We start from the raw sequence: 14,142 nt of genomic DNA on the forward strand, positions 1-14,142 counted from the left end.
GATGGGCAAATTCATGAATAAAATAGAATAGACAATCTGAAGAGAAATGTACTTATATATAGCGATTTGACTCATGATGGAGCTTGCATGGTAGGAAGTTGAATTATCCACCAATGAAGAAATGGATTAAAAATTTGTGCACAACATCAAAAAGGAAGGAAGAAAGAGGAAGCAAGAGAGGAAAAGGAAGAAAAAGTGAGCAGAGGGCAGGGGCTAGGAGAATAAAGGGGTCCATACCTCATAATACCACAAATTTTGTAAAAAATATATACATATATAGTATTTTATATAACATATACAATGTAATATGTATTATATAATTTTATGTGATGGCATGAGATAGGGATTATGGTTATTTTTATATTTTTTATATTAATATATGATAATGTACTGTATTTCCTACTTCATACCACCACACAGAATTTCTGTTAAAAGTAAAACTGAAGTTTTAAAAGAGAGTATATATGAATATTTTCTGACCTTTGAGTAAATAGTTTTCTTACACACAAAACAAACTAAAGTGCTAGCTACTTACAAAAGTTGATAAATTTGAATATAACTAAATGTTCATTAAAATGCATATTAATTAAACATAAGAAATCTTGTAACATGTAGCAAATATTTCCAAAAATGGATTACAATGAATAATAAATGAAGAATTTTTACAAATCAACAAGAAGAAAAGATGAGAAAAACAGACAAAAGACATAAGCAGGAATTTCCCAAAAGAGGAAACACAGGGAATGAAGAGAGTATTCATGAAGAGAATGAATATTACAAGTCAGAGAGTATAGGGTCTGCCAGATCTCAACCACATGGCTAATGACCATGTGCATCAGTACAGCATCTCTGGGAAGCAAAAGTTGTAAGTAATTCTATGTGAAAGTAGCCACTGCCCACGACACTAGAAAACTCGGCCAACAATGCAGTTATTTTTTTTAATATTTTATTTATTTATTTTTAGAGAGGGAAGGGAGGGAGAAAGAGAGAGAGAGAGAAACATCAATGTGCGGTTGCTGAGGGTCATGGCCTGCAACCCAGGCACGTACCCTGACTGGGAATTGAACCTGCAACACTTTGGTTCCCAGCCCGCGCTCAATCCACTGAGCTACGCCAGCCAGGGCATATTTTTAAAAATATAAAACAAACCACTCCAAATGTCTATTAGTGTGGATTAAATGTCATGGATTAAAGTTCACTTAATAACTGACATTTAGCAAGAGAAATCAAATAATTTAAACTACTCATGGACAGAACACCTTCCACATGAATAGATTTTAATAAAATACTTAATGAAAAAAGCAAAATGTAATCAATATGTTGTTTATAGCATACACATGATAACCCATAATTTAGAGAGAGCATAGAGGAAAATATGTTTTCAGAAATGTTCTGTCCTTGGAGTACACAATTGGCGATTATATTACACATTATACAGGTGTTTATATTATACATAATATATATCACATAATAGAAGCAAAGCAATTGGTAATGAACTGGAAGAAAATGCTGCAACATATTAACAAAAGTTAAATATTCACAGTATATTACATAAGATATACGTGGAAATTTTATGTTCTAAATATTCACGATTCCTATTACACTGTTGGGTTTCAGTGAATTTTTATATATTTCTATTTTATTTATGCACTATTTGTATTACTTGAACAAGATGTTTTTTCTATTGATTCTTATTTAAGTGAAAATATCATTCATAATATGTAAAGAGTTTGAGAGATAATGCGAGAGAACTAAATGGAAAAGGTGAACTAAATGGATAAATATATATGAATATTTTTTGTAGGTTTAATAGATGAGCAGATGAACTTTACAGAAGGTTACACATCTATTAAACCTACAAAAAATGTACACAACCCTCTAGTAAACAGGGATGTGTGATTTTACAATAGTAGCCACATGCTGTTTTCCACCATTAATGAAGAAATGTCATAAAGTTGTTTATATGCTGCAAGAAATGGGCACTTACATCTTGTACAATGGGAGCCATTTAAATGGTAATATGGTGGTATAGTGGAACCTTTCCTGTTTAGAAGGTTAGTCTTCAAAACATGCACATTTTCATATAACTGTATTGGAAATAATATTAAATACAGTATTTACTTTTTGTAATAGTGAAACAGTAGAGATAGTTTAAAACTAAATAAAGAAAAATGATTTAAATCATAGAATATAAAATGTATGTAACACATTCTCTTACTATAAATCATGACACAACTCTGTATGCTGACACAGAAAGAGGTCTTAGAAACAATTTTTAACAAATAAGTTAACAGGATATATAGCATAATTCCATTCATGTTAAAAATAAGTGTATAAGAAAACTTATGTATACATTAATATTCATATATAAATATATGGGGGAAACCTTGGATAATTGCATACTATATTTTGTATTGTATTGTATTGTATTGCATTGTATTATATTCTATTGTATTTTATTATATTAATTTCCAGTGGTTATCTCTGGTGTAAAGGAGGTAAAGAGTTACATTCCAAACTCTTATGTCCCGTTTCAATTCTCTTACTGCAAGAAAACAAGCATGTATGAGTATATAATGCCTGCATTACTTGCCTTGGTGACTCCCCCAAAGCTGGCTGCATTAACATGCACGCTGCCTGCAGGAACAGCCACAGCAGTGGGCATTGATTACAGCTGACCAGCAGCTAGTCTTGGGTGTGCCTGGATGGCAATCACAGCGGGCCAGGCCAACAGACAGCGGGGCACTTGCCTCCTGTTTGCAGATTGTAAAGCAGAAGGAAACACTGAAACAGTTAGCTACAAAAGCACCCTGTTCAATTTATCTCAGTAATTAGGAGGCAGTCCTCTCAAAGACATATTTAGTGATAAAATAATCACATGTTTATATAATTATTTGAAAGAGAATTTTGATTCATAAAAATTATGAAATGAAATACTCAAGCATATGTGACTTTGGATGAACTGCAGATCACATCTGGAAGACTATCAATAAAATTACTGTAATTTATGAATTTTTCAAGTTGATAAAAGAAAAGTAAAGAATATGTATTATAGAATTGAGTACATATAACTAAAATGTTTAAATTAAGACATGTTAATACCTTTAGGGTTACATTATCGGTCAGAATTTAATATTTTCTCAGTAAAATCATTAAGATTTTACAGTTTTCACAAACTAAAAATACTTTTATGAGATGAAATTCAATGAATATTAAACTAAAAATGTCCTAATTTTAAGATCTCAATCGTGTACTTACTTTCCAGGTTAAACTTTTTCCGTGACGTCACTGACTTCAGAGTGCTCGCCTGCGGGGGAGACGGGACCGTGGGGTGGATTTTGGACTGCATAGGTAATGAGGACACATATTTTACATGGCTGGGGTGAGAGAGGCAACGTTACATTCTGTACATTTTATTTATTAATAAATGCATTGATATGTTTGGATGTTACAGTGACTGACATTACATAACTGACATTCAGCATGTTTGCACACTATTTACTGGTTTCATTTATTCTGTATTTAAAAATTTTAATTTACAGCATGATTTAAAGTATCAGGAATCCTTCTTTTCTTGTGTATTGCTCATGGAATTTACTAACCCCTCAGAGTTCTTTGTAAATCAGGCACCATTTGTTTCTTTGCCTTAGAAAGAGAGCCAAAGAGGATTCTAGAACTTGCTGTCTAGTCTGTCGGATCTATGTGCTTATTTGGTATAAGCATGGAACCTGAGAACTTGACCCTATGGTTACATTCATGTCATCTCTCTCCCTCGATCATTATTATCATAATTATAGCTAATTTTTATTTATCATGGTCTATCTAATAGGCCTTATGCTAAGATTTTTACCCCAATCCTCCTAATTCTCACAACTCTATAATACAGTTTTGATAATCCCATTTTTGAGATAAGGAAATTAAGGCTTGAAGAAGTTATAAATGAACAAAATTTGGTAGCTATGACCTGACAGAACTGGGATGGGAACTCACACTTCAATCTCATTTTACACTGCTTCTCAGTTCACATTTTAAATGCTTGATTTTTATAAGCTAACGAAACAGGTACATGACTGAGGAAAAAAGATAGACACAAATTACAAGAAAAGCTTGGTATAATCAGAAAAAATATGTTTTTTTTTCTAGACAGCTGTTAGAACTGATTACTGCTCAGTAAAATAAATCATAAATTCACCTTTATGGGGAGATAAATGCAATACAAATATTCACTTCTAATTTCTCATTTCAGATACTGAATAACTAGTTAGATTTTTTAAAAAAACAGGCCCTTTCACAAAAAGGGAAGAATTGATTCAAAATAAACTTTACTATCTATACAAATTGAAACAAACTTTCATATAATCAATGCAGGTAGAAATGTTGTCTTTTCATACATGTTGAAATATTGAAATTAAAAATAAATACAAGCTGCTAGTACACGTTAGATAAACATCTAACTTTAATCTACTGACATTGAAAAAAAAGGAAATAGTAAAAACTGTGCTCTCTGGCCTCCCGGTAAAGGATGTAAATAGCATTAGTATGTCCTACTTAAGGAGAAAACCAGAATTCAATAAGTATAAAAATTAAAGAGTTGCTTGTATACTATCCGAGGACTGGTGAGGATATCAGAGTGTAGACATCAGGATATTATTGACTTGTTTTAACCCCCAAAAATGTAAGCCTTGGCTATCAGCTGTGGCCCATCCCTAAATAATTGATTTCCTCTTTATTTTTATACACAAACACTTACTGACTTTGAGCAGCTGAGAGAAAAAATAAACTAATATGTGGTTGTGAGATTCATTCAAGACCTATAATGATTCAGACAGTGGCAGAGAGCTTCGCTGTTCTGAACTCAAAGCACTGTTTCACGTGAAGGTGGGTCTCAAAGAAAACCTTGATCTCATGGCTAAATGGTGTTTATTCCGAAACAAAAGAGCACCTTGGGTGGAAACAACCAATGCAAGGACATTGTTTGCACTTTACTAGCTTTTAGAATTCAGCTGTTTAAAAAATATATTTTATTCCTTAAAGTAAAGTGTATTTAGAGTTGATGTTGCCAAAGGACTTTATATAGAAACCTAATCCACCACTTTGGTTGTGCTCTTGTACGCATATTCCTATGTTATGTATACCTATATCCAGAGAATTGTTTTAAGGATTGAAATCTTGTATTAAATTTGTCAGTTATGGCTGACATTAAGTATTATTATTTTATATTAGTTTTAGGTGTACAGCATAGTGGTTAGACATTTATATAATTTGTGAAGTGATCACCCCGATAGGTCTAGTATCCGCCTCTCACCATATGTAGCAACTACAATATTGACTATACTTCCTGTGCTGTATTTTACACCCCTGTGACTATTTTGTAACTGCCAATCTGTACTTCTTAATCCTTTAAACTTTTTCAGCCAGCTCCCCAAAGCCCCCCCACCCCTGACAGCTCTTAGTTTGTTCTCTGTATCTATGAGTCTTCTTCTGTTTTTTTCATTCATTTTGTTCATTAGGTTCCACATATAAGTGAAATCATGTGGTATTTGCTTTTTTCTGTCTGACTTATTTCAGTGGAGTTAAATCCAGCTTAAACCACAATTTTTAAATGGGCTAGCATAGTTACAAACAAGGCTTTCCTCACACATGAGACTTGAATGTTCCTGTGACTTTGTCCATAATGTTATTTGTTTGCATTTTATAAATTGCTACAGATGCATGGAGATTAATCATAATTTATAATTGTGTATACCTATAAAACATAACTTTTTTCTTTATAAGTGTCTAGTAGAATGCTTTCATTTCATGCCAAACTATTTTTTTTACCATTGTTCTATCTATGATCAAAATTTTATTTTGTTTTACTTTTCAATTTCACAGAAAAGGCTAATGTAGTCAAGCACCCTCCAGTTGCCATTCTGCCTCTTGGGACCGGTAATGATCTAGCAAGATGCCTGCGATGGGGAGGAGGTAAAACAGCTTTAACAACAATGAAAATCTTAGTAAAATATAAACAGTACAGAACACACCCCCTCCATGAATCCAGCATTTATTTACAACTACCATGTGATTTTACCAAATGTAATTGCTGTCAGATATACAGTATATGATTTTGAACAACAATCTGGGTTAGAGAAAGAAATGGTGGACCAAGAGTTAGACAGTGAGTGCTGGGCTTTAAAGCGATACTAACTGTAGATGTCCCGGGGCAGGCAGGCCTCCAGGTCTCTCTGATAATGGGGCTTCTCACATGAGAGGTGAGATCGGCATGGATTAACTCTAAAAGTAACATTCAGATTTTTAATTTCTGAGTTGTGTGTTACAACAACAATCTAAGGAACAATGTAAAGGCTAATGAATGACTTGTCCAGGAATGAACACATGTTTTCAAACCCATTTTACACCAGGCATTGTGGTCTGCCCTTGGGATACAGAGTTGAGAATCTAAAATAAAGACTGTTTTCAAAATGGTCTTAAATTCTAGTGGCACTTTGAATCATGTATAAATCATGAGACTTCCTTCTAAGAAGTACACAGATAACCAGCATAACGAAAGGCCTCATCATTGCAGTGACAAGATGATGCAGTGAGAATTGTAGTGAAGGGATGACAGAACCATGTAGACCTAGGAGTGGACTTTATTGTGAAAGGAAACATCAAGTTCACAGAACTGGAGAGAGGTAGCCACTTGACGTATTCAAGGATATCAAAGTGAAATAGTGTGTATGGAGTAGTGTAAGGGGAGAACATTTCAAGATGAGGTCTTAAAGTATTTTGAAGCATCATTAATAGGCTGTACCTAACTGAAGGAACCAAAGTAAACTAGATTTTGCTAAAGCCGGAAGAATTGGATCATAAATATTTTTAGCAGCTAACCTCACCTAGAGATGTTTGAAAAGTGTCTACTAAGACACTGTGAATCAGAAGCCCCTGGGGATCTTGTTAAAAATATAGTGACCTGTCCTCACCTCCAATATGCTGAATAGAAATTTCTGGGGTCGAGACCTGGGCAGGTGATTTTCTTTTTGAACAAACTCAGTAACTGATTTATAATACACTTTGAGAATCATTACATGAGTGTCTGGCCAGACGGGGAAATCTAAGTTGTGAATATGTATATTTATACATGACAGACAGACAGAGTTGGGGACTAAAGTAAATGCTTTGCTTATGATTTATTTGTCACTTTCATTATGGATATAATTTAGTAAAATAATATTATAAAATATTAAAGTAAATCTCATAGAACCTAAAGATAAATAGATGACAGATAGCTAGAATGAACCATTGCTTATGAGGTGATTGTATTCTGCCAGTGCTTACATATGTATATTGATTAAAAGGAAACAAAGCATGCATATGGCTTCTGGTCATATTTTTCTGCAAAACATTTTTTATATTTAAAAAATATTAATTTCACTTTTGGTTCCAAACTAATAAATGGCTTAAGTCTCAAAATTGATATATAAGTTCCATTTTTATATGTAAGTGTTTTTCTTATAAAACTCTTTTAAAGATATTATCAGTGGAGGAGTGGTGGCAGGTAAATGCAGACAATTGTACTTGAACAACAATAAAATAAAATTATAAAAATATATTATCAGTGGCCAAAGACTCATGAACTGTAGTATATGTCAAAGTGTGGTTTAAAGATGATCTTTCTGTGGTTTCCTAGCATGTGTGTATTGGCACTGCTCTAGGTGCTAGATACAGAGTGAGAAGATAAAGAAGTGGCTCCTACCCTTTGAGCACACAGGCATAAATCAATGAACAATGAAATGTATAGTTACAAAATAAGGTCAAGGCTAGGACAGAACCAAACAGAGTGTATTTTTAGAGAAAAAACACGCGGGAAACTTTTTTGCTGGTTGTCTGGAAGGCCTCTCTGATGAAGTAACATTTCAGCTGGATTGAACACAGAATGAGGGAGAAACAGCTTCGCATTGAAAGGTCCAAATGAAAGCTGATGGGACCCTCAAGGCTGTCATGGAGGGGTTGATAGGTATGGACTGAAAGGCGTGATTAGTATGAGACCAAGGAGATAATCACGAGGCAGATAATGCAGGGGCTTGGTAGTTATGATAAGGATTTTATCCGATTGAATCTGAAGCACAAAGCAAAACTTTGAAAGGGTAGCAAAAGCAGTGTGATGCAATCATATTTGTTTTCAAACGTAGATTAATTAGAGGATGTAAAATTAACTGCTAAGAAAATGTGGAGAATTATGGTTTTCCAAATGAAAAATGTATAGTTATCAGAATTAAAGAATATAAAGACTGGACTGGGGTGGTGGTAATGCAGAAGGGACAAGTAGACAAACCCCAATCACATTTTCAGGATGGATTGATAGAACTTGCTAGTGGGTTAAACAGGAGCTCCAGGGAAAATGAGGTAGTAAAAAGGGCTGAAAGTTGCCAAATTGAGCAAATAGGGAAATGGAAATGCTGTTGGCTAGAGTTTACTAATTAAAAAAAAAACATGCATGAAAGAAAGATTTTTTCTTGCCAGAGGTGTAATAGAGCAAGTTGCTTAACAATTGTGCTTCAGATTTCTCATCAGAATTTGAAGGAAATAACAGTACCTGGTTCCCAGGTTCTTACACTACACTATTTAATTTGACCTGTGTCTGTACTTATTATTTGATGTAGTTATTATTAGGCTTAACATTTAGAAGAGAAAGGTACATTATTCATCCAATAAACATTTGATTCTCTTAGGGTCAATGGAATATATTGACTTGAAACTTTTTTACAAGAATATATTTAACATTTTTGGAAATGTAATACTTGTAAGAACATAGGACGTTCTATGGCATTTGAAAAAATATGCAATTTACTTTCCCTTTGCAATTTTTATGGCAATAATTAGTCCAATAAAAATTTGAATATTATTGCAAACATCATTTTGTAAAGAGTAAGGGGGCAAGAGAGAGTTTTAGATGGATCACACTTACAAATACTTGTTTTTGCTTTTCTGTACATGATTTTTATTTGGAAAAATTTCTCTGACTTTTGAGATAGATTCAGGCATTATTATAACATATTATTAAGTAGAAAATAAATATTAATTATGATTTCATTTTATTTCTTAGCCTAGAGTGATTATAGGCTTTAAATAAAAAATAAGAGAAGCAAAATAACATTATTCTTTTCTGGAAATAAGTGTTCATTTGCATAGTTAGTGAGTTTGTCTTTTTTTTTAAATATGCTCTTTTTGAGTTCAGGAGTCCTATTTTTAGTTATGGATCATTATTTAACAAGCTCAGGCATAGATTAATATAAAAAAGTAGGGTGTAGATATATGTTAAATTGGGGACTACAGTTTGAAATTGCTCACCCTTGTGAATTACTTCGGAAGTATAGATCTATTTCTCAAAATAGGTTTATTTACTGCCTATCTTTTAACATTTTTACTTACCTACAAGGCTGAATTCATGCTAGCATTTTTCATATATAGCCTTAAACACATTGAGAACTAATATAGCCTTAAACACATTGAGAACTCAACTTAAGGATTTTAAGTTGAGTGACCCTAGTAGAATCTAGCTTTGGTAATTAATTTTCACTCAATCCATTTCTAATATAGTCCCTACTGGTCAGTTACGGTTCACACATTTTTCTGATGTTGTGTTGAACCTTGTTGTAATTAACCTGAAATGCGCCCAAAGACAAAATCAATATTTGATTTAAATCATTATTATTTACTCATATTTCTGCTGTGTTTGTGTACATGTGTATATATATTTATAGTGTATATTGTACTGTACTTTTATAGTGTATTATACTGTACTATGTTTATATATATAAAAAATTATATCTGAAAACTATCATACATATTTTCAAAAAAGTAGAGTTTAGGAAATAGATGAATATATTTAACTGGTTATTATTTAATTCAATAGGAAATACATATGTATATACATAATTTATTTGGAAGGCTATTATTTGTTCTGTTTAAAAATAAAAGAATAAGAGAATAAATGTTGAACTATTAAGAAACATCTGAGAGACTTCCAAACAAGATGGAAGCACAGGTAGATATGCTTTGCTTCATCACACAACCAAAAGGAAGACAACCAATATAAAAACAAGAAACAAACAGAACTGCCAGAAAATAAAACTGTATAGAAGTCTGACAACCAAGGAGTTAAAGAAGAAACATGTGTCCATCCTGGTTGGAGGGATGGAGACAGGACCCAGGTCAGCGAGGATGCATGGCAAGGCAGTGGCTAGAGGACTAGTTGGTCCCACATTCATGTGCAGATAAACTGGGAGGAGCAACTGGGGAGTGAGACTAACCCAGCAACTCAGGGTTCCAGGATGGGGAAGTAAAGCCTCAAAACCTCTGTCTGTAAAAACCTGTGGGGGTGGCCTTAGCAGGAGATACTCCCAGTCTCACAGGAGAGTTCATTGAAGGGACCCATGCATTCCTAGAAAATACCCAAACCCATCCAACTAGGAATCAGCCCATATCACTTGTGGGTAGCAAAGGAAGCGACTGAGAGCAGGGTGAGAGCTGAGCAAATGACACTGTTCCTTCTCTGACCCCTCCCCCACATATAGTGCCACAACAAAGGAAAGAGGGTTGAGCCAAGACAAATAAATATGGCCCAAATGAAAGAACAGATGAAAACTCCAGGAAAAAAACTAAGCACAAGGAGATAGCCAACCTATCAGATGCAGAGTTCAAAACACTGGTAGTCATGAAGCTCACAGGAGTGATCGAGTACAAGTGCAAAATAAAGGAAGAAGTGATAGCTATGCAAAGTGAAATAAGGAAAAATATACAGAGAACCAACAGTGAAAGGAAGGAAACCGGGACTCAAATCAGTGATTTGCTCAGAATGAAGAAATAAATATTCAACTGGAATACAATGAAGAAACAAGAATTCAAAAAAATGAAGAGAGGCTTAGGAACCTCTGGAACAACTTTGAATGTTCCAACATGTGAGTTATAGGGGTTCCAGAAGGAGAAGAGGAAGAGCAAGAAATTGAAAACTTTTGAAAAAATAAAGAAGGAAAACTTCCCCAATCTGGCGAAGCAACTAGACATGCAAGTTTGAGCATCTCAGAGGGTCCCAAAGAAGTTGGATCCAAGGATGAACACACCAAAACACATCATAATTAAAATGCCAAAGATGAAAGACAAGGAGAGAATCCTAAAGCAGCAAGAGAAAAGGAGACAGCTGGTTACAAAGGAGTTTTCATAAGACTGTCAGCTGATTTCTCAATAGAAACACTGCAGGCAAGAAGGGGCTGGAAAAAAGTACTTAAAGTCATGAAAGACAAGGACTTACAACCTAGATTACTCTATCTAGCAAAGCTACCATTTAGAATGGAAGGGCAAATAAATTATTTCACAGATAAGTTAAAGTAGTTCATCATCACCAAGTCCTTATTATATGAAATGTTAAAGGCTCTTATCTAAGAAAAAGAAGATCCAAACTGTGAACACTAAAATGACAATGACTTACAACTATCAACAACTGAACCGAAAAAACAAAAACAAACTAAGCAAACAACTAGAACAGGAACAGGATCACAGAAATGGATATCACATGGAGGGTTATCAGTGGGGAAGGTACAGGGAGTAAGAAGCATAATTAGTAGGTACAAAATTGACAAGGGAGGCTAAGAATAATATAGGAAATGGAGAAGCCAAAGAATGTACATGTATGATCCATGGACATGAACTAAGGTGGAGATAATGCTGGAGGAAAAGTGGTACAGGGTGGAGGGGCAATAAAGGGGAGAAAAAATGGGACAACTATAATAGCATAATCAATAAAATGTACTTAAAAAAGAAACATCCGAAATATAAGTAACTTTAGTTATCATTGTCTCATGGTTTAAACAGTTCAATGTTTTTCCATTGACTACAATTATATTCATATTATTATGTGGGTTCATAGTTTTTGAATTATGCTATAAATAATCTGATTTATTCATCATTAGAGAATTTTGGCGTATTACATTGCTTGTTATGTTTTCTTTTAACACAGTTAGTTTTCCCAATGTTATAAGTGCTAGCACATCTAATGAGGAGTCATACGTAGCCTCTGGCATTTACTTGCTCAGCAAAAAATTATTAAAATGAAAAGCAAAGTTTGACACAGAAAAAAATTGATGAAAATATTGTTCCAACTCAAAACATAATCTCAAGAATTTCTATCTGTATGTGAAGAATTATAGAAATGTTATTTAACTTAGTACAATATTTGAAATTCTGATATTAGCATCATTAGTATTCTTATATTGTTGAGACCCTTCTATTCTTATACCTCATGTACTAAGACATTTTATGTACTTTCTTACTTTTTTCTCACTTAATTCTCACAGCAAACCTAAGTTTTAAAGAGAACTATTGCAGGGCATTAAAAGCACGTGATTAAGAAAGTAGCACTTCCAGGATTAGGCTAAAGTTTAAGCTATAATTTTGTATACCTATAGATACTTTCAATAGAAGATACAGGATTTGAAAAATATCTTTTCAGGCCATGTTGACTATCTGTAGTACATTCATTAAAAAGTGGATTTACTGAGCATTTACTGTGGGGCACACCTGGTAAAAAATTTTTGTAGTCAGAAAGATGCAAATAACTATACAGTGTCCTCAGGTAGGGCTGGTGTTGAAAACTTTGGTGACACTGCACAGAATCCATTATTTTGAGAGAATGTCTTCCTGAATTAAGTGCTATGAAGAATCAAATCGCAGAGGGAATTGAAGCAAGCCAGCCGAAAGAAAGGGGCTATCCTGGGTATGTAGAATAAGAGACAATGTGGCACAAATGTGGCACCAAGTTTAAAAGAGAAGGACTTGCTATTTAAATTGAAAGTAGTTGCGTCTAACTAGGAGGAAAGGGTGAGGATGAGGTAGCTACGGAAAGACACTAATCTAGAATGCTTCCAGGTTACTTACCTCAGCACCTGGGTGGAGGCTGTTGTTTTTCTGAGACAGAGTTCACAGGAAAAAGGTATGGAAGGAGATAGTTAATTTTATTTTGAATATGTTGATATTAACGTTTTCTGGGGGTATTCAGTGGAGATGTTCACTTGGCAGTTGGCTGCACTGAAAAGTTGCACCACAGGAGAGAAATATGAGCTGCAAATTAGAGCTAAAAATAAAATACCGGTCTCAGTAAAATAAGATTACAATTGATTTTACTTATATTAGAATTGCTTTAAAAATGCATTACTTAACTGAAGAATGATACATACTCAAATGGAAGATCAAACACATAAATACAGCCTGTGAATTTTTTCTCAAGATAATGTTGTTTTTTTTTAATTAGGTTATGAAGGTGAAAATCTGATGAAAATCCTAAAAGACATTGAAAACAGCACTGAAATCATGTTGGACAGGTGGATGTTTGAAGTCATCCCCAACGATAAAGATGAGAAGGGAGACCCAGTGCCTTACAGCATCATCAATAATTACTTTTCCATTGGCGTGGTAAGATTTTCCACTAAATGTTCTTTTTTTAACCAGTCCTGGATAATCACTGTCTGTACACTATAAGATTGACCAATTATAAATAATTTATTTTATGCTAGTGTCAGCAAAACCCCTCCTCTAATGGGCAATAATAAAGCTTATGACTTTATTTAAAGTTAGAGTACAGCAATAAAGTTTCATGTGTTAAAGAAAACTATAATTTTTACAATTGGTTTGATCATATGTGTTACTAAAATGTAGAATAGAATTATTTATAATAAGGGTTTAGTTACAAGTGTTAGAGTAGAAGCTAAAGTCCTACATTAGTGAAAATGTGAAAACAGTGCATGAAATTTCACCTTAATTTCAGATATATATAATAGTAGCATCATAACCTACTAGAGACATTATGTTTAAATTTATGGTTAAGTCCAAGTTTAAAAAATATGTTGCTATTGTTCCCAAGTGTTTAGTAAGTTAAAAGGCTAACTTAAAAGATTTCTTAAAAATCTTACACTGGAAGTAAAATTTCATTTGGCTATTTAAATTTTAATCTTGAAGGAATGTAAAAGTGATTATATATACATATATATGTATACATATGTATGTGTATATGTGTATATATATGCATATGTGTATATGCTTTTATATGTATGGAACAATTATAAAGTCTAAAATTTATATTGCTTATAGCATTCCATTCCATTTAATATG

General features: G+C 33.5%; 1 protein-coding gene across 2 annotated transcripts in view; it reads left to right on the plus strand.

Moving 5' to 3' along the window:
* The window catches only part of DGKB (diacylglycerol kinase beta), a 597,575-nt gene that overhangs the window by 239,535 nt on the left and 343,898 nt on the right, over window positions 1-14,142 (plus strand). For both annotated transcript variants that reach the window (XM_045827955.1, XM_045827954.1), the window contains exons 18-20: window positions 3,266-3,351; window positions 5,875-5,964; window positions 13,286-13,446. In XM_045827955.1, coding sequence (XP_045683911.1) covers window positions 3,266-3,351; window positions 5,875-5,964; window positions 13,286-13,446 — 337 coding nt within the window. The remainder of the gene's footprint in view (window positions 1-3,265; window positions 3,352-5,874; window positions 5,965-13,285; window positions 13,447-14,142) is intronic.

This window comes from Phyllostomus hastatus, unplaced genomic scaffold (genome assembly GCF_019186645.2).
Source record: "Phyllostomus hastatus isolate PE091 unplaced genomic scaffold, TTU_PhHast_1.1 phas_scaffold_78, whole genome shotgun sequence".
Taxonomy (NCBI): domain Eukaryota; kingdom Metazoa; phylum Chordata; class Mammalia; order Chiroptera; family Phyllostomidae; genus Phyllostomus; species Phyllostomus hastatus.